General features: G+C 39.4%; 2 protein-coding genes across 12 annotated transcripts in view; one reads left to right on the top strand and one right to left on the bottom strand.

Annotated features, from left to right (window-relative positions):
- Positions 1-12,400, top strand: part of LOC139751513 (uncharacterized) — a 43,156-nt gene extending 30,756 nt beyond the window's left edge. The window contains exons 5-7 of the mRNA XM_071667009.1: positions 405-509; positions 1,552-1,829; positions 11,413-12,400. Coding sequence (XP_071523110.1) covers positions 405-509; positions 1,552-1,790 — 344 coding nt within the window. The 3' untranslated portion in view covers positions 1,791-1,829; positions 11,413-12,400. The remainder of the gene's footprint in view (positions 1-404; positions 510-1,551; positions 1,830-11,412) is intronic.
- Positions 12,401-12,754: 354 nt separating this feature from the next.
- Positions 12,755-22,153, bottom strand: part of Cbp53E (Calbindin 53E) — a 511,499-nt gene continuing 502,100 nt past the window's right edge. For 9 of the 11 annotated variants that reach the window (XM_071667001.1, XM_071666998.1, XM_071667005.1 and 6 more), the window contains 3 exons: positions 19,614-19,685; positions 19,163-19,308; positions 12,755-15,598 (listed from right to left, as the gene is read on the bottom strand). In XM_071667001.1, the coding sequence (XP_071523102.1) occupies positions 15,466-15,598; positions 19,163-19,308; positions 19,614-19,685 (351 nt within the window). In that variant the 3' untranslated portion in view covers positions 12,755-15,465. Of the gene's footprint in view, positions 15,599-17,269; positions 17,327-19,162; positions 19,309-19,613; positions 19,686-22,153 lie in introns of all 11 variants that reach the window. The other 2 variants (XM_071667008.1, XM_071667007.1) reach the window with 2 other exon arrangements.

Raw genomic sequence — 22,153 nt, 5'->3', positions numbered from 1 at the left:
CCATTTTTTTTAAGAAAATCAGTTGCAATACCTTCCACTAAGTATGCCTTGCCACATTTCATTGTGGAAAACTTTCACCTTTTCTTCTCTCTTCACCAAACTCCTTTTCACAGTTCTCTGACTATGCATATCTCTCTGACCCAAACACCCTACATCTGCAACCTTAACATCAAACGCATTCAACAGTCCTTCAGAATACTCACTCCATCTCACCCCATCACTACCCGTTACCTCCCCATTTGCCCCCTTTACTGATGTTCCCATTTGTTCTCTTGTGTTTCTCACACTATTAACTTTCTTTCAAAACATCTTATTCACCTTGAGGTTTAATGATTATTGCACACCCCACCAAAGGTAAATATTGCACTAGAGGGTTTTTGTCTAACTGAAAGTTGTAATTGCAGAAGGTGACGTGGGATCCGAGAAGGCACTACAGGAAGTGGCTGCCCTGCTGGAGAAGGAGGCTACACGTGGAGCTATCACACCTGAGGTGGAAAAGAAAGTCCTAGGTGAGTCCTCTCAACCAAAGACCTCAGAAGTTCTAGGGAAATATGAGAAAAACAAGCAGGATAAATGAAGGATAGACAAGTGGAGAAAGATGATAACATTAAAGTTCCAGCTAGTGAGATAGTTATATTATGATTTTGATATCAAAAATGATCTGCCATAGATAAGAAGAGACTAGGAAAGGGAGTGATTCAAGTTAAGGCAGAGAGGTTGTTAATGAAAAAGAGCTCATTTGTTAAGCAAGAGATAGATGGTGGTTTTTGTGTAAAGGAAAATATTTTTATTAAAGGATAGAAGAAATGAAAACGTTTTATAGGAAGACTGTACAGCAGCTTATGATTATGTAAGAATATTGAACATTCTATTAACTGAGAAGATCAAACATAGCAAAGAAAGAGATCGGAATTCTTTAAAAGAATATTTTGGTGTAGAAAAAATGGGATTGCTGAAATGTGAGATGCCAGTTGTCAAAAGTTTGTGGCAGATGGTTTGTGTCAACAAGGGAGGCTGTGATGTCACTCAACTGCATATCCCTGGAAGCTCAAATGATGTGATATATGTATATTTCATTTGTCCATGATAGATGTCATGAGAATTTGATCAAGACTAATAATATTTAAGGTGAAGATATTATTGGAATGATTGGGATGAGATGCAGGACACATGAAAATATTACAAATGGAGACTATGGTTCCAATGAAGAATCTTGTATGTGTGAAACTTTATTTCAATCTAACACTCCATACAAGGCTATTGAAACAAAAGAAAAAGATGAGAGTCGTAGGCGACTAAAAGGGGAGGGAGTGGAGGCTGGAAATCCTCCCCTTCAGTTTTTACTGTTCTAAAAGAAGGAACAGAGAAGGGGGCCAAGTTAGTATATTCTCCCTTAGGCTCAGTCCTTTGTTCTTAGCGCTACCTTGCTTATGCAGGAAAAGGGGAATGTATGAAAAAAATATCTTAAGGTAGTAAGTGTTTAATTTTCTGAACATTTTTCATTGTCATGTATTTTGTATGGAAATATTTATATTAATCAATTTTTTTCAGATGTAATGGTGAACTCTTTGGTTGACAGCCTCAATGAAAGTGAATATCCTGTGGCTCCTGGATCAATGATGGGTGGAACCAGCTTCAAACTACCCAGTGAAACCCCTTTTCCCTTGGGAAGTTCATCCTTGATTAATGGACCCAATTTCAGACCCACAAATGAACTATTTCAGCTTTCAAAGGCCACAGCAAAGAGGGAAGCTTCTGAAGAAAAGACAGTTGAAGAAAAGAAAGATTAAAAGAAGAAGAGATAGGAAAATGATAGATGGTATTTTGGGGTGAGTTTTACCTACCACCATGGGTGTTGGTTAGTTTGCTGGTAGTGGATGATTAGTTGGTAGAGTAGTAAACTACTTGCATATGGACCTTTGAATTGATGATTTTCTATATTTTTCCTTAAGTCTCTGATTATGACAGATGGAAAGGCTATTTGTATAGTACTTATAGTAGCAGATGTTGAGAGCAGAAACTATAATGAACATAAACTACATTAGTGTATAGTAAGTGTCATAGACTCCCTTTAATATTGTAATGACTGATTGTAAGTTTTTACTTCATTCATTAATGTCTTAGAAATTTCATAGTAGTTATACAAATATGAGAGGACAGTAAGTATCTGGATGCACATATGACATAATTTCTAGAATGGGGTCTCAGGCATGTCACATAAACAGACACTTGATAATTTTGTATATATTTCTTCCTGAATCATTCACCTCGCTTTCCTTTTTTTTCTGCACATATCTTTGAAGTCCAGCAGTAATGAATTAGGTATATTTACAGTGTAGGTTTTGTATATATCTTGCTTTCTTTCATACTTAATCACTGTTTCCTGCATTGGTGAGGTAGTGCCAGGAGCAGAGGAAGAAAGGCTGCATCCACTCACATGATTCTCTGACTGTCATGTGTAATTCCCCAAAACCACAGCTCTCTCTTCACTGTCAGGCCCCACAGACCTATCCATGGTTTATCCCAGATGCTTCACATTCCCTGGCTCAATGCATTGACAGTACCTTGACCCTTTTTTACCATATTATTCCAGTTCACTGTATCCCATGAATGCCTCTTACCTTCCTGCCTGTTCAGGACCTGATCTCTCAAAATCTTTTTCACTCCATCCTTCCATCTCCAATTTTGTCTCCGTTTTTTCCTTGTTCCCTCCTTTTCTAACACATATATCCTCATTGCCAACCTTCTATCACTGATTCTATATGTCCAGACCATTTCAGCACACTTTCTTTAGCTTTCTTATCCCCACACGTTTGATTGCCACACCTCTCTCTTTCATTACTTAATCAAACCACCTCACGCCACATACTGTCCTCAAACATTCGATTTCCGACACATCTTCCCTCCTCTGTACAGTCTTATCCATAGCCCATACCTCACATTTGTATGACAATACTGGGACTACTATATGTTCAAACATTTTTGCTCTCCCAGATAATGATTTCTCTTTCCACACCCTTAGTGCTTCCATAACCTTCGCCCCCTCATCCACCCCTCGACTCACTTCCATTTCCATGGTTCCATTCGCTGCCATGACAGGTATTTAAAAGACTTACTTTTTGCAATTTTTCAGTTCTGACTCACCCCAGCTAACCTGTCCCTTATCTTTGCTAAACCAAATAACCTTGCTTTCAATAACATTTTCTTTCAACTTCCTCCTTGTGCATACCCTTCCAAACTCAGACACCAACTTCTGCAGTTTCACTCGTGAATCTGTCACCTGTTTTTTATTATCAGCAAACACCTGACTCATTTCCAAGGCTCTGTATTTCCCTATAGACTGCATACTCGCCCCTCTCTCAAAGACTCACATTTATCTTTCTCACCACCTCATCCATAAACAAATTAAACATCCATCACACACCCCCGAGGCAAAGGATGTATATTTTTATTTCATGCTTGTTTGCTGTTTCCTACATTTTTGAGGAACAGACAAAGAAAAGGCTTCTTTCACTCACATCAGTTCTACAGATGTGTAATGTACTGAAACCACAGTACCCATCCACAACCAAACTCACAGAGCTTTTATAGATTCCCTTGGATGCTTCATGTCTTGTTAGAGAATTTCTCACTGGAAAGGAGTCTACTTTTCCCAGCTACTGGAAATTTCTTTAAAAAGGTACTGGGTAACACCAGGTTTATTTCATATAAATTGGTCCTATCTGTCTATGTATCTATATCTCTGTTGTCTGCTCCCCCCAGGAACTCCCTGAAGGGGGTGGCCATGGCAAAAAGAGGCTTCATAACTAGTGAACTGCAGTGCCACTTCTGAGCCTTAAGTATCTCACCGTAACAGGCCACTGGCAAAGAGCAATTCTAGTGCAGTGTTCCCAGATGCTCTTACTTAACATTCTTATCTACTACTTCTGTTTAATGGGTTTACTTATGTTTCTTCCTAAAATTCTAACCTACTACTACCTAATGCTTGCTCATGCCTCATGTTTCTACCCACTACTTCAGACTATTGTTTCTACTATTTTGCCAAAAGACATGGCTAGCGCACACTGTTCACTACTGGAAAATATAGTTACAAAGAATGATTTATATGAGTTAAGTGTTGTCAAGTGTTATGTGTGACAAGGATATTTTGTATGCTTGTAGACAGAATGCCAGCAGTCCACATGTGGGTGATGCAGAAAGAAAAGACTGCTTCCTGGGTCAGAGGAGTATATCTTGACAACCACTGATTTGCTGGCTTACTACACAGCCATCACTAACCTTTCTGACACCCTGGCAGGTAGTACCAGTAATATATAACCCCCTGGTCGGTGGCTGCCTGCAAATTACTGCCTACAAGAAATTGGTCTTGGGGTATTTATAATTGAACCAGGGCATGTATCACGGCTGGGCTGGTGGAAGCCATGGAAAAGTCTATGTATGGGCCCTGGTTGTGGATAGGGAGCTATGGTTTTGATACATTACATATGAAAGCTAGAGCATAAATGTGAGTGAATGTGGAATTTCTTTGTCTGCTCCTGGGGCTACCTCATTAGCATGGGAAACAGTGATCAAGCATGAAAAAACATATATCTTTCGGACATGCTCACCATTTCCTTAGTGGGCCAGGTAGCATCATGAACGTGAGAGAACTTTAGAGGGAAAAATCCTTACTTGGCTTCTTGCCCTGTTCTTTCTTTTGATAAATGATACAAGAAAGGAGGATTTCCAGCCACCTGCTCCTGCCTCTCTTAGTCACCTTCTACATGCAAGGAATACTTGGGCAGTATTCTTTCTTCCCTATCCCCAGGGATGATGTATATTTATTTATTATACTTTGTCGCTGTCTCCCGCGTCTGCGAGGTAGCGCAAGGAAACAGACGAAAGAAATGGCCCAACCCCCCCCATACACATGTATATACATACGTCCACACACGCAAATATACATACCTACACAGCTTTCCATGGTTTACCCCAGACGCTTCACATGCCCTGCTTCAATCCACTGACAGCACGTCAATCCCGGTATACCACATCGCTCCAATTCACTCTATTCCTTGCCCTCCTTTCACCCTCCTGCATGCTCAGGCCCCGATCACACAAAATCTTTTTCACTCCATCTTTCCACCTCCAATTTGGTCTCCCTCTTCTCCTTGTTCCCTCCACCTCCGACACATATATCCTCTTGGTCAATCTTTCCTCACTCATCCTCTCCATGTGCCCAAACCACTTCAAAACACCCTCTTCTGCTCTCTCAACCACGCTCTTTTTATTTCCACACATCTCTCTTACCCTTACGTTACTCACTCGATCAAACCACCTCACACCACACATTGTCCTCAAACATCTCATTTCCAGCACATCCATCCTCCTGCGCACAACTCTATCCATAGCCCACGCCTCGCAACCATACAACATTGTTGGAACCACTATTCCTTCAAACATACCCATTTTTGCTTTCCGAGATAATGTTCTTGACTTCCACACATTCTTCAAGGCCCCCAGGATTTTCGCCCCCTCCCCCACCCTATGATCCACTTCCGCTTCCATGGTTCCATCCGCTGCCAGATCCACTCCCAGATATCTAAAACACTTCACTTCCTCCAGTTTTTCTCCATTCAAACTCACCTCCCAATTGACTTGACCCTCAACCCTACTGTACCTAATAACCTTGCTCTTATTCACATTTACTCTTAACTTTCTTCTTCCACACACTTTTCCAAACTCAGTCACCAGCTTCTGCAGTTTCTCACATGAACAGCCACCAGCGCTGTATCATCAGCGAACAACAACTGACTCACTTCCCAAGCTCTCTCATCCCCAACAGACTTCATACTTGCCCCTCTTTCCAAAACTCTTGCATTTACCTCCCTAACAACCCCATCCATAAACAAATTAAACAACCATGGAGACATCACACACCCCTGCCGCAAACCTACATTCACTGAGAACCAATCACTTTCCTCTCTTCCTACACGTACACAGGGATGATGTATATATATATATATATATATATATATATATATATATATATATCAAATTTCCTTTTGGGAGCGGGGGGCTGGAAATCCTCCCCTCTCGTTTTTTTTTCATTTTCCAAAAGAAGGAACAGAGGGGGCCAAGTGAGGATATTCCAAAAAAGGCCCAGTCCTCTGTTCTTAATGCTACCTCGCTAACGCGGGAAATGGCGAATAGTTTAAAAGAAAAAAAGAATATATATATATATATATATTTTTTTTTTCTTTTTTTTTTGCTTTGTCACTGTCTCCCGCGTTTGCGAGGTAGACAGGTGTTATATATATATATATATATATATATATATATATATATATATATATGATAGAGTTGATAGAGATGCTCTGTGGAAGGTATTAAGAATATATGGTGTGGGAGGAAAGTTGTTAGAAGCAGTGAAAAGTTTTTATCGAGGATGTAAGGCATGTGTACGTGTAGGAAGAGAGGAAAGTGATTGGTTCTCAGTGAATGTAGGTTTGTGGCAGGGGTGTGTGATGTCTCCATGGTTGTTTAATTTGTTTATGGATGGGGTTGTTAGGGAGGTAAATGCAAGAGTTTTGGAAAGAGGGGCAAGTATGAAGTCTGTTGGGGATGAGAGAGCTTGGGAAGTGAGTCAGTTGTTGTTCGCTGATGATACAGCGCTGGTGGCTGATTCATGTGAGAAACTGCAGAAGCTGGTGACTGAGTTTGGAAAAGTGTGTGGAAGAAGAAAGTTAAGAGTAAATGTGAATAAGAGCAAGGTTATTAGGTACAGTAGGGTTGAGGGTCAAGTCAATTGGGAGGTGAGTTTGAATGGAGAAAAACTGGAGGAAGTGAAGTGTTTTAGATATCTGGGAGTGGATCTGGCAGCGGATGGAACCATGGAAGCGGAAGTGGATCATAGGGTGGGGGAGGGGGCGAAAATTCTGGGGGCCTTGAAGAATGTGTGGAAGTCGAGAACATTATCTCGGAAAGCAAAAATGAGTATGTTTGAAGGAATAGTGGTTCCAACAATGTTGTATGGTTGCGAGGCGTGGGCTATGGATAGAGTTGTGCGCAGGAGGATGGATGTGCTGGAAATGAGATGTTTGAGGACAATGTGTGGTGTGAGGTGGTTTGATCGAGTGAGTAACGTAAGGGTAAGAGAGATGTGTGGAAATAAAAAGAGTGTGGTTGAGAGAGCAGAAGAGGGTGTTTTGAAGTGGTTTGGGCACATGGAGAGGATGAGTGAGGAAAGATTGACCAAGAGGATATATGTGTTGGAGGTGGAGGGAGCAAGGAGAAGAGGGAGACCAAATTGGAGGTGGAAAGATGGAGTGAAAAAGATTTTGTGTGATCGGGGCCTGAACATGCAGGAGGGTGAAAGGAGGGCAAGGAATAGAGTAAATTGGAGCGATGTGGTATACCGGGGTTGACGTGCTGTCAGTGGATTGAATCAAGGCATGTGAAGCGTCTGGGGTAAACCGTGGAAAGCTGTGTAGGTATGAATATTTGCGTGTGTGGACGTATGTATATACATGTGTATGGGGGGGGTTGGGCCATTTCTTTCGTCTGTTTCCTTGCGCTACCTCGCAAACACGGGAGACAGCGACAAAGTATAAAAAAAAAAAGAAAAAAAATATATATATATATATATATCATGTAATGCCCTCCAGTAGCGGAGATTCGAACCAGGACCTTTGCATGGTAGTTGAGAACAAGTAATCGAATACCCTTTGTAGTACATCCATGAGCAACGGGTTTAAGCTGGTCAAATCCCATCAGGCTTACATTACCAGCAGCTAGCATTTTACAGAACCTTACTGTATGAATGCAGAGGTATATGAATCAAATTATATGAACACGCACTTTCATATGCACATATTCATAATTGTAAACATATCTCTTAAAGGAAGAAAGGCAATATGAGGAGAGAAAGACAAAAGAAGGAAGAGAATTGCACAGCTTAGCTATTTGAGGAAGAAGACATGAGCCAATTATTGCATGCCCAGTCTTCATACAGAAACTGTGGGAAGCATCAGCCAACACATGCCACAGGTCCAAATCTTGGGGATGAGAATGCATGCAGACAGCTTACAAGGGTAACTGTCAAAATAATAACTATATAATAGAGAGCAAGCAACAGCATTGCAGGATATATAAAAAAGTTGAAGAGAGGCGATGCTAGGAGAATTAAAGAAATGATAAGCTTTTGATTCCACTCGTGATATAGAGCTAAGGGATGAGCCACCTCATATGTATGAACAGCATTCCATGCTTGGTCAAGTAACACCCCTATGGATGTGAAATAGTTTCTCATGAAAAAATGATTACAGCACCTCTGCATAACTCCCAGCTTTCAGGATTTAAACTTTGTGATGATGATTATGTGGCATTTCTGAAACAGTAGAGGACATTGATGTGCCCATCGTATTTATACTGTTAGAAGGGTGATTTGTAGTGTTTTGAAACGAATTTTTCTTGGATAGGGATATGGGGAGAGATGGCATTTTAGCACTATTGAATTCAGCAAGGTTACTGCCCTCCCAGTCCAAGATGCTACAGAAGCTCAAATTGAGAAAGAAAATATGTATAATCTGAAGGAGTATTAAGGGAAGGAGGGTAGAAAAGTCAGTTGAGATATGTAAAGTGGAATTATCAGCATACATATGAATAGGTTTAGAAGTTGAGAAGAGATCATTTATTGAGGAGAAAGAGAGTAGGTGATGGGACAGAAACACTGCTACTGATAGGACAAGAGGGCAAAATCTCTCCAACAACTACTGCAATGGATTGACCAGAGAGGAATAGATGCATTAGAGAATGGAGAGAAGTAATGAAAGCAAATTAGAGAAGTTTAGAAAACAAGGACTTCTGTTACACCCTCTCAAAAGCTTTGAAGATGTCGGAGGCTATGACAAAAGTTTCATGAAAATCATCGAAAAAGTTGGAGCATGAGTCACTTGGAAAAGGAGATCACTAGTAGACCTACCACTCCAAAACCCCACTGATGATCTGAAAGATGGAAAAGGATTCTTAAGTATTTGAGAAAGTAAGAATTTAGGCGAGTTTCAAAGGCTTAAGAGATAGCAGAAGTTAGAGCAATGGGGTGATAATTGGATGGGCTAGAGTAATAGCCTTTATGGATCTGTTGAAATCATAGGATAGGTTCAATGGAAATGTTTTGTGGAAGGTGTTGCAAATATATGTTGTGGAAGGAAAGCTGTTAGAAGCACTGCGGAGCATCTGTCAAGAAGGTAAGGCATGACTGTGAGCAGGTGAGAGGAGGGTAAATGGTTCTAGATGATGCATCTTCGGCATAGGTGTGCAATGTCACCATTGTTTGATTTGTCTTTTGGTGAGGAAGGTCAGTGCAAGGGTCTTTGTAAAAGGGCAGGGATGCAGTATGTTGGGGATGGGGGAGCTTGGGAGGTCATTCATTTGTTGTATGCTGATGACGTGGTACAGGTGGCAGATTCGAGTTTAGAAGTGTGTGTGAATGGAGGAAGTTGACTGTGAGTTTGGGAGAGTATGTGAAAGGATAAAGTCGACAGTAAATGTTAACAAGAGCAGTGGAAACAGTTAGGATGCAAGTTGAATGGAGAAAACTTTGAGGAAGTGAATTGTTTTAGATACTTGGGTGTAGACATGGCAACTAATGGAGCCGTGGGAGATGAAGCGAGTCATAGGATGGAGAGGGAGCGAAAGTCTAGGAGCATGCAGAAATGCATAGAAAGAGAGGTTACTATCTGGAAGGGCAAAAATGAATGTGTTTGAAGGTTTAGTAGTCCTGAAGGTGTTGTATAGATTTGAGTGCTCAGGGCATGGACATGCAGGCTTGCCTGGGATACAGTACATTGGAGTGATAGGGTTTACAGGGGGCAATGTGCTGTCAGTGAACTGAACCAGGGTATAGGAAGTGGCTGGGCTCTGGTAGTGGATAGGAGACTGTAGGTTCAGTGCATTACATGACAGCTAGAGATTGTATATGAGTGAATGAGGCTATTTCTTGTCTGTTTTTGTTGCTGCCTTGCTAACACAAGAAATGGGAAGCATGAAAAAAAGGTCTGGGTAAAAAATGGCTTCATTTTGACAGCAAAAGTATATTAAGCAGATATTAGGGCCACCCATAAAATTTTAATTTTCAAGTAATGATTCCATAACTTTCCAACCAAATTTAAGAGTAAATGTGAATAAGAGCAAGGTTATTAGGTACAGTAGGGTTGAGGGTCAAGTCAATTGGGAGGTGAGTTTGAATGGAGAAAAACTGGAGGAAGTGAAGTGTTTTAGATATCTGGGAGTGGATCTGGCAGCGGATGGAACCATGGAAGCGGAAGTGGATCATAGGGTGGGGGAGGGGGCGAAAATTCTGGGGGCCTTGAAGAATGTGTGGAAGTCGAGAGCATTATCTCGGAAAGCAAAAATGGGTATGTTTGAAGGAATAGTGGTTCCAACAATGTTGTATGGTTGCGAGGCGTGGGCTATGGATAGAGTTGTGTGCAGGAGGATGGATGTGCTGGAAATGAGATGTTTGAGGACAATGTGTGGTGTGAGGTGGTTTGATCGAGTGAGTAACGTAAGGGTAAGAGAGATGTGTGGAAATAAAAAGAGCGTGGTTGAGAGAGCAGAAGAGGGTGTTTTGAAGTGGTTTGGGCACATGGAGAGAATGAGTGAGGAAAGATTGACCAAGAGGATATATGTGTCGGAGGTGGAGGGAACGAGGAGAAGAGGGAGACCAAATTGGAGGTGGAAAGATGGAGTGAAAAAGATTTTGTGTGATCGGGGCCTGAACATGCAGGAGGGTGAAAGGAGGGCAAGGAATAGAGTGAATTGGAGCGATGTGGTATACCGGGGTTGATGTGCTGTCAGTGGATTGATTCAAGGCATGTGAAGCGTCTGGGGTAAACCATGGAAAGCTGTGTAGGTATGTATATTTGCGTGTGTGGACGTATGTATATACATGTGTATGGGGGGGGTTGGGCCATTTCTTTCGTCTGTTTCCTTGCGCTACCTCGCAAACGCGGGAGACAGCGACAAAGTATAATAAATAAAATAAATAATAAATCCTCATTAGAGTATTAGAGTTGTGAAGACATTCACTCCACGTAGCAAGGATGAAAAGCACAATATGCTTAGTTGTTTGTCATGTATGTAAGTAGCTGTATTATCAAATGGCGTTTTACAAATTAACTTTTGCATAAAATATGGCAAATTTATGTTTTTTGCATCTGATCCTTTATTTACAGGGAACTTATAAATTCATAATCAGACTTGTAAACCCACAGGAAACAGTCACAAACAAAAACTTAAGTCCAGATTAGAGGAAAATGCCAGATTGATAATGAAGCTGATGTACCATTAAAACCAAGTAAAACAAAGATGAAATAATAGTCAATTTTTTTTTCAGTCATATAACATTTTTCCTTTTTCATGCATCCAAAGGATCCTGGCGACTGAATGGCTCTACTAAGATGATAGGTTCGAACCAGCCAGTACATGTTTAATGCTGAGAGAAATGCTAAGGTCTTATAATCGTAAGATTAAACTATATGATAGTTTCAACATCTGTATTTCTTAACTGAAGAAAATCAACATTGTTTATATGTATAAATGATTTCAACTGTCATTAAGTATAACTCACATTTCATATATATATGTATACAGGCAGGGCAAATAGTATGCATGTATATACACATATATGTTAATATATTTGCCTATACTAGTAAGTGAAAATTATTGCAGAACTATTGTTCTCGCAGTTTATTGTCAGTCTTAAATATATAGTCACCCTCATTGAGATCACAGTTTACCTTTGTCATGCGAGGAGTAAATTATTGCAGAACTATTGTTATTGCAGGTTATTAATCTTATATATATATAATATATATATATATATAGTTACACATTAAAATCACAGTTTACCTATGTCATGCAAGGAGTAAAGTTGATCAATCTCCAGTAACCATTTATATGAGAACTTTCACTTATTTATATGTTAGTGGAAAAGGTCGTTTTATACATTTTAATATTCGTACATTTACCAGAAAAAATCAGTCAGTTAGGGTAACACTTTACCTAAAAGTAATTGTCTGATGCTTTTAAATTTAAGAATCTGCAGTTATCCTAATTTAGAAGTACTGTATTCACATAAACCATTCTTTCAATTGTGTTAACTAGTCACTGCATTTCAAGGTTTTAAACTTGAATGTGTACTCGAGTAAAACCATTTTGTTTGATCAGGTAATTAACATTCTTATAATTTAGTGATCTGATTATTATAATAATTATGAAATCATCTGTTTTAGAGTTCAAAATTTTTTAATTAAAAAGTTTGAAATAAACAGTTATCAAAGAATTAAAAGATTAGGTGTTCTTTGGATCATCCGATGACTCCAGACCTCTATTTTCTCATAATAAATAATCAAGAATTGGTTTTGTTTGCTTAACCAAAAATTTATATTCATGATATGTGAAAGAGGTTGTGCTTGTATGCACAAGTATTTGTGTTCTTACAGGTGATAAGGAGCTGTGCAGATTTTGAGCTTCTGTTATGATACATATTCCTGACATGGTTAAATCTGGATGCGATTTTGTTTTAGCATTTATTTCATTCAGTCCGTAAGTGCCACGATCAATGGTGAGTCGCATCATGCAGCCTCTGCAGTGCCTTTCAGGTTGAAATACAGGAAATTCGCTGCCTCATGACAACATACTTCATTATCTTTCCTCTTGTTACACAGCTGGAGAATGGTCCATCTTGGGTATTAGGGAAGCATCATACACCTTGTTTAACAGAAGATTTTTATTTGTTATTGAAAACTGGTATTACATTAAATGAAGTGAAACCATTCAATTTAAAGACCCAACAATTTTAATTCTACTTGTGCGTTTGTGATAAAAAGATGATAATTTAGTTCCAGTTTTCTTTAAAAACTTCACACTCAAGATATTTTGTGATGGAACTGATGAGGCACAAGTAGGACACAAAGTTGCCGGATCCTAGCAACAATGCCAAACTTAGAACACAAAATAATGTTTTTTTCCCTGGAATGTCAAACTATCCTAATCATATAAATATATAGATGAAAATTTTTGTAAACAAGTTTTAGCTCTACGAACTAAAAGGAAAGATAATGTTAAGATTCCCAAGTTTGGCATCGTTGCCATCAGCGCAAGACATTTTTTTTCATTTTTTAATTTTCAATATTCACACGACGTTTTTAGAACAACACGGACATAAGTAACAAGAAAGTGTAGCCACTTATCACCACTGGCTGGATAAAGTACTTACTTACAGTCCTCAGTCACTTAGAAATGACCAAAGGATTCAAGCATGAGGTAGCTAGCTACTCTAGACCATGTTGAGATGGCTGATATGGTCCATTACATGTTTAGGATGGCCCACAAAGACAGGTTCATCACAGCCCAGAGTATCTAGTTACATCAATGATTACCACTATGGCTGGGAGATCTGCAAGTATATGCACTGGACATAAACTTCATTGTTGTTGTCGAGGGGCTCTCTAAAGACTTTAGTACACACGTCATAACGTAACATCAATACCAAACCCTGAAGCTGGAACAGAACACAAAAGGGTTTGCACTGGGGGAACATGGAGCACATGGTGACCGAGGTGATGTCTCGTGAGTTATACCGTTCGTTGAGGTATAGGTTATCTCTACAATATAAAGAAATGGACTAGATGAAAACTATACCAAGGATGAGTTGCCCAAGTCCCCTCGTGTCTCATGTCCCCCAGTGCTCTCAGCTACAGCATAAAACAGTCTATTTCCATGTCTGTTCCACCTTCTGGCCTAAATAACATCATCTATTACCACTTCCAGTTTCATATATCTTCAAAAATTTTTCTTTTAATATTACAGTAACATATACAGTATAAAGATATTCTTGGTGAGATATGGAGCATAGAATAGTTTTCAAAAGTTGAGAAGACATGCGAGATGCAAGAGGATATGCAAAAAATGCAACTAACACAGTATGAAGATATCCAGGTGACAACATGATCATAGTCCTCAAATACAATAGGATTTTTACTCCATATTTAACAAACAAAATGTTTGAAAGAACATATGATGAAACTTTAAATTTCATGGCTTTTATAACAATCGATTGACTTAATTATACTCTTCATCCCTACTTTTGATTTGTGATGATTTCTTGTTCCAAAAACCTCGTGATTTTCCAACAAGAATGTTCAAAATCCTTGAAAGCATAATTTACCCCCCTCCCCCCATTACATGAACCCAGTTTTAAGGTAAATGTCAAGAAATATGATGTAACTGCAGCTGTAACCACATCTAAATCAGATTGAACATACAAAACCTTTCTTGTGAAGGCAATGCAGAAATATGCGAATAAGATGACAAGAGGCAACCATGAATTTGGCAGTGGGAAGGTTTTCTCTGGCTGATGCCCATTTCCTGTGGTGGACAAGGCGAGGTAACAGAGAACCGAGGAATGAGTCGTTTGAAGGTTAACTCGTCAAAATTGGCTCAACGAGATCTATTGCCTGAAATGCTGATTTAGGCAGACACCTCTGAATCATTTCAAACAGAATTACTAAATATGAAAAATGAGTGATACATCCTTGCAAAAATTTTGTTTCTATGACTATCTGCTGCATCAGCACTCAAACAAAGGGTCCAGTATTATCTCTTGAACTAACTGTGACTACACAGACATGGACGCAGACAAAGAAGACCTCCCAACCTCCAAGTTCATCATGCCCTGAAGCAGAGGAGCTAAAACCCAAATAAATACCAATAATAATGATGATATTATGGTTAGCCTAACATGGTAATTGTCGACGTGAGGGTCAACAAGGTGAGAGTATGATCCGGGGAGTACTCAGCGGGTCGGTCCCTGAGACCCGTTCACTCCGCTTTTCTATATTATAAATTCTAAGGATATGAGGTGGCTGCAGATCTCAGAGACTGACGAAATGGCCGATATTATGATCACAACCTGATACTTAGAGAATACAAATGTGTGGCCAATCCAAGCCAGGCCTATTATAAACTGGCTTCTCGCTGGGACACAACTGAACTAAAGTTACAGTCTTAGAATAGCAGGGGAAGAAGTCACTCTTTCACTCAATGATACCCTCGTATTTCCTCCATCCTTCTCACTTCTACCACTTCACATCACTCTCATCATCCTTCTCATGGCTTCATGCCAGGGTTACAAGGTGAACAATTTGGCATTATTTTCTTTCAAAGAATAAATTCTGGAAAGTTTAGGAACCTTTTCAGAACCTGTTGTAAATCAGACACAGTGTCAGTACTCTCCAGGTGATCACCGAGGCCCCAAGATATCCATCCTGTGCCAAAAATTTAATCATGTATATTTTCCCCTAGTTGGCAACCCACCTTTACCATCAAATTTATTACTATGACATCAGTGGCTTCTGCCTCTTCCTCCTCTTACTCTTGCTTCTCTTCTCCCCCATTTGGATTAGGTGAGCCTCAGGGTAACTAACTGGTACTGTTGGTGGTGCCCAAGGTGCGGTTGACAAAATGACGGACACGGAGTTTCTGTAGCTTGAGGGCCTTGATGCCCATGGTGGCGATCTCTGCCAATGGGTTGTTAGCTGCCAGACCCATGCCGCTGTGGAGGAGGAGAAGGTTAGTCACATGCCCATAGGGGGTGTGTTGGAGAAGTATGAGTGAAGGAAGCTGGTGTGGCAGTGAAAATAAGTTAAGCTTAGTTCCAAATGATTATTGTGGGCAGGGATGGTGGTAGTTGTGGTGTTGCTCAAAGTGGTTGCTAGTGTTGGCAAAGATGGCAAATAGGATGGTGGTACTAAATGTCACTGTGGTGGAGATGTTTGTGTTTACAGTATCATTAATCAGGCTGAACATTTCCTTGACACAACTATGATCTGTATTACATTTTATCAACACAGTTATGAACTGTATACAACATTTGTAGTTAGGAAATAAAAGTAACTGCCTCTGTGCATGTTCTTTACACTGATCCAAGAGACAATATAGGCATAACCTCACACTAGGGATCCAGCTATCCAAGAAAGAGCAGTTCTAGCATTTTTGTTCTTCTGTTATAACCAATTAGACTATGAATTAATATTTGTATGGTTAAGTTACAATCTTACAATCTTAAAGTTCCTTTCCTAGGAGTCCAAGAGCTTCTTCCCTTTTGTTTTTCTTACACCGCTATTATTAGTGGGAATTCTGAAAACCTTTCATATCAAGTATTTTTTTGTGAAGTTAAAATACTCAACAGATCATACACAAATCAAACAATGTTTTTGAAGTGCTGTATAGTCAAACATCAGAGCTCAATGTAGTGAAAACAAAGCTTAATTAACTCCAGCATTTCAATTTTCATTAAAATAGTAACATAAATAAACCATGTGACACAAGGAGCTCCTGGAGACCACTGGCATGTGTGTGTGCTGACAGACGATGCTCCCTGGTGATTTATATCAAAGGAAACTTGTTTAGACCATTACATAAAGTGCAAGAGTTACTTGGTAGGTTTGTAAGTCCAAAATGTCATGAAATATTTTAGAACAGATTAAGAAGTCACAAAAAACAGACATACTACTCATACTACAACGAAATGATCTTGATTATTACGTTAATCCCTGGTCTACACGCTATAAACAGTAATTTATAATAATAACTAACAAATTTGGAATGGCTTAGAAGGTAAATTTATAATATTCAATTCTTAAAAAACAAATATACAACAGTGGAGACAAAACATTTGAGGGGAAAGTTACTGTAATTTAGAAAATAGCTTCAGCAGAAATGAAGAATAAATTGGCTATAAACAGTAAATACATGTATAACAGATGCCTCTGGCTGTGTTACTTTACTACGGGAGTAACAACAAGTACAACAGAGATATCGCTTTCCCAGACAATTGATTCTTTAGTTACTAATACACAGTGGAACCAAGAAATGTCTTATTTTAGTGTCAGAAACTAAGTTGCAGACTTACATAATTTTTTATAGGGAGCTATACTAAAAGAAAAAATTATACACACATATAATAAATTAATCAAATATGACATGGTGTCCTATGTTATATATTATCACTAAGGATAAAGAGTGAACAGTGAACTGTCCACTGTTACAGCATGGGCAGGTAAGCAGGCACTGCCCACTGGCTGCCCACCAAGACCACCTGCATACAGGTACAATAATCTAAAGTTCATGACTATAGGGAAGTGTTACACTAAGATCTAAACCCTGCTACATTCAACTAAACAGAGAACACACCTACGCACACCACAACACACATAGCACTTACGTTGACTGCGTCTCTGTGCGATGCAAGGCAGATTTTGTTTTGGCATTTTAGAAGAAACTGAAGAAAAAGCATGCGTTAAACAAGCCAAATATACTATAAACAATGTTCTTAAAATCCTGTGAATGGTGCATGAGAAAGCTGTCAGAGTTAAAAAGAGATGCTTTAGCCTCAGAACCCATTAAGCAAGACAGTAAGACCTTTGACTATGTGATACGACACTGGAGTATGATGGCCTAGTCTCTGACCTGAACCTATGAGGTCAGGTCAAAGGCCAGACCATCATATCTAAGGGTTGTAACATCATACTTATGGGTAGCACAGTCATCCTCAAGGATCATAACTTAGTCATCAAGGATTGTACCGTAGTCCTTGAGGATCATACCATCGTGCTCAAAGAGTTAAGGGAAGAATCAAAACAAAATGTAAAACTGCTGGTCACATCCTTTACTTGTGCCTCCAAAACTCAAAATTATTTCGCCAAAACCCAATATAATTATATGAGGCTATTCAACAATCAAATTAATTGTTCTGTAAATAAAAAAAGGAAATAATAGTGCAACAAACACTTGCAGTGGCAAAATCAGTAGCAAACATCACCACTGTCATTCATGAAATGATTAATATTCATTATAACAAGGCACAATATAAAAAACATACATAAATACATAAATAGTGCAAGAAATCACTGGCAGATGGCATCATTAACGATGAATCGTGAACTCTGCAATTCAATACCAAATGGATCATTACTTAATGCAGTGCAAAAATCACAATGCAAGACTGAATGTACTAGTGTGCTAAATGTACATGCCCATGCCTGTTATTGTTCTTACTGGAAAGTGGCGAGGTGAAAAGGAAACACTTGGCAAGTTGGACCACCCCCAACCAAAGGTGAACTTTCTCCCCTAAGTATAATGACCCTTCATAAGATGGACCATCCTTCAAGGACTCTCCACCCTCCCTCTACGAGGAAAAACTCCTCCCATGATGGACAATCCTTCCCCAATGTTGACCATATCTCCTAAGAGGGACCATAAATCCATGTCACATATACCATGAAAATGGGACCATACCTCCATTCCCAACTTGAACCAAATTCTAAGAGGTATCATACAGTCCTAAATGGATTGTTTCTCAACATGAACCTTAACCCCCTTGATGGATCATAATCATATACCCTTTAAGATAGAGTATTACTCAGTGTGGGCCATGCCCAACAATATAACCTATAACCCAATACCTTCCAAGGTAAATCATACCACCTTATATGATTCACACTCCTATCATGGATTATCTCCCTCATTGGTGGACTGTACCCACATAAAAATAGACCATTCAAAATTTGGGTAAACCCTCCAAAACACCATCACTCAATGACTGACACCAACCAAGTGCCACTGACTCTCAAAGGACAAAATCAACTTCATGTACTCTCTCTAGATTGTCCCAGGTGAATACGTGATATACCTGGTATCAGAAGAAAGTCTGGAAAGAGCAAAGGAGCAGCAGCAGTGAAGGTTATTTCTTTACAAGACAGTGAAGTAGAGTGAGGATGTTCTTTCATAGTACAGTAAAAGAATAAGAACATTTCCTCAAGGTATAGTGAAAGAAGAGGTACAAGAATCAGGAAAGGTTGTTCAGTCTAGAATAAGGAGCATTTTATGAACACCAATTCAATGAACAGGAGTAAGAATGTTTCCTCTATGTAGAGACTAACCCTTCAAGGCACAGTATAAGAGCAGCAGTTAGCATTACTGACTAAGAGATGGACCAATGACAAGAAGGCCTTTGGTCGAGAGTGAAAGAACAATAATAAGAACGCTGCCTAAAAATCAGTGTAAGAAGGCATCAAGATGAGCAAAGCGGCATGAATCCTTGTGGATGATGTCTCACGTCTGCATTTCATCCTCGGCGCCATGCTTGGCCAGGGCCAAGAGGATCATGGTTAGCTCCTTCTTGTTTATCTTGCCATCCTTGTTGAAGTCGCATCCTCGCATGATGGCATCCTGGAACTCCTGCAGGTCCAATGCGTCGTAGTCCTGCCGAGAACCAGGCATTGTCATCACACCAACTAATCTAATAGGTCACCTAAGTTTCCTTACCTTTCCATACAAATCCAACTAAATCTACCCATCTATCTCATCTAGCCCATACAAATCTAACTAAATCAACAATCACTATCACAAGTTTTAAAATAAAACCACAAAGAGATGGTAGAAGCAGTCATATTGATGGGAAAAATCATATGTACGAGCTGAGAGGAGGAGAAAGATCAAGAGTAGATAACAGAAAGGGAGTGGTAGACTCATCATCACCAGCAGCAGGTTATCCTCTGGATACCAACCTTTTTCACCAGTTCTAGTAGGTCCTTCAAGAAACCATTTAGTTCCTCATTCTCAATGGTTCCATTATTGTCCTGTGAGAAAATAAAAACTATTAGCACATCTTAAAGGTTTTCACCACAAATCAAAATTATACTTATCAAAAAGAAAATGGAATTTATGACTTTTGAAGACTTTCTATGTGATTTCCCTGGGCTTACTTTGGACTTCTGTGCTTTAGGTAAGACAACATCTATTTTTCTTCTTGTTACACCTGCCCACCGCTTCCCACCTGAGAAAAGTCATGTGAGAAACAGAAAACTAAGCCTTTTGGAAAAATTTCTCACCCTGTCTTTCTTCCTGTTCCCTCTTTTGTAAAGTAATATTACATGAAGAGAGGATTTACAACCTCCTCTCCTTGCCCATCCCTTTTAAGTCACTTTTTGCAATATTAATGGACAGTATTCTTTCTCCCCTAAAACCAGGGTTTAATATATATATACATATATATATATATATTTTTTTTTTTTTTTTTTTTTTTTTTTTTATACTTTGTCGCTGTCTCCCGCGTTTGCGAGGTAGCGCAAGGAAACAGACGAAAGAAATGGCCCAACCCCCCCCCATACACATGTACATACACACGTCCACACACGCAAATATACATACCTACACAGCTTTCCATGGTTTACCCCAGACGCTTCACATGCCTTGATTCAATCCACTGACAGCACGTCAACCCCTGTATACCACATCGCTCCAATTCACTCTATTCCTTGCCCTCCTTTCACCCTCCTGCATGTTCAGGCCCCGATCACACAAAATCTTTTTCACTCCATCTTTCCACCTCCAATTTGGTCTCCCTCTTCTCCTCGTTCCCTCCACCTCCGACACATATATCCTCTTGGTCAATCTTTCCTCACTCATTCTCTCCATGTGCCCAAACCATTTCAAAACACCCTCTTCTGCTCTCTCAACCACGCTCTTTTTATTTCCACACATCTCTCTTACCCTTACGTTACTTACTCGATCAAACCACCTCACACCACACATTTTCCTCAAACATCTCATTTCCAGCACATCCATCCTCCTGCGCACATCTCTATCCATAGCCCACGCCTCGCAACCATACAACATTGTTGGTACCACTATTCCTTCAAACATACCCATTTTTGCTTTCCGAGATAATGTTCTCGACTTCCACACATTTTTCAAGGCTCCCAAAATTTTCGCCCCCTCCCCCACCCTATGATCCACTTCCGCTTCCATGGTTCCATCCGCTGACAGATCCATATATATATATATATATATATATATATATATATATATATATATATATATATATATATATATATATATATCCATATATATATATATATATATATATATATATATATATATATATATATATATATATATATATATATATATATATATATATATATATATATCTTCTTTCTTTCTTTTCTTTCAAACTATTCGCCATTTCCCGCATTTGCGAGGTAGCGTTAAGAAGAGAGAACTGGGCCTTTGAGGGAATATCCTCACCTGGCCCCCTTCTCTGTTCCTTCTTTTGGAAAATTAAAAAAGATAATGAGAGGGGAGGATTTCCAGCCCCCCGCTCCCTCCCCTTTTAGTCACCTTCTACGACATGCAGGGAATACATGGGAAGTATTCTTTCTCCCCTATCCCCAGGGATAATATATATATATATATATATATATATATATATATATATATATATATATATATATATATATATATATATATATATATATTCATTTTTTTGCTTTGTCACTGTCTCCCACGTTTGCGAGGCAGCACAAAGAAACAGACGAAAGAAATGGCCCAACCCACCCCCATACACATGTATATACATACATGTCCACACACACAAATATACATACCCATACATCTCAATGTACACATATATATACACACATAGACACATACATGTATACACATGCACACAATTCACACTGTCTGCCTTTATTCATTCCCATCGCCACCTCGCCACACATGGAATAACATCCCCCTCCCCCCTCATGTGTGCGAGGTAGCGCTAGGAAAAGAAACTGCAGAAGCTGGTGACTGAGTTTGGTAAAGTGTGTGAAAGAAGAAAGCTGAGAGTAAATGTGAATAAGAGCAAGGTTATTAGGTACAGTAGGGTTGAGGGTCAAGTCAATTGGGAGGTAAGTTTGAATGGAGAAAAACTGGAGGAAGTGAAGTGTTTTAGATATCTGGGAGTGGATTTGGCAGAGGATGGAACCATATAAGTGGGGGGGAATCATAGGGTGGGGGAGGGGGCGAAAATTCTGGGAGCCTTGAAGAATGTGTGAAAGCCGAGAACATTATCTCGGAAAGCAAAAATGGGTATGCTTGAAGGAATAGTGGTTCCAACAATGTTGTATGGTTGCAAGGCGTGGGCTATGGATAGAGTTGTGTGCAGGAGGGTGGATGTGCTGGAAATGAGATGTTTGAGGACAACATGTGGTGTGAGGTGGTTTGATCGAGTAAGTAATAATAGGGTAAGAGAGATGTAAGGTAATAAAAAGAGTGTGGTTGA

Source organism: Panulirus ornatus, chromosome 11 (genome assembly GCF_036320965.1).
Source record: "Panulirus ornatus isolate Po-2019 chromosome 11, ASM3632096v1, whole genome shotgun sequence".
Classification (NCBI taxonomy): domain Eukaryota; kingdom Metazoa; phylum Arthropoda; class Malacostraca; order Decapoda; family Palinuridae; genus Panulirus; species Panulirus ornatus.
Note: the sequence above shows the minus strand (reverse complement) of the source record. Positions and strands in the feature narration are given on the sequence as shown.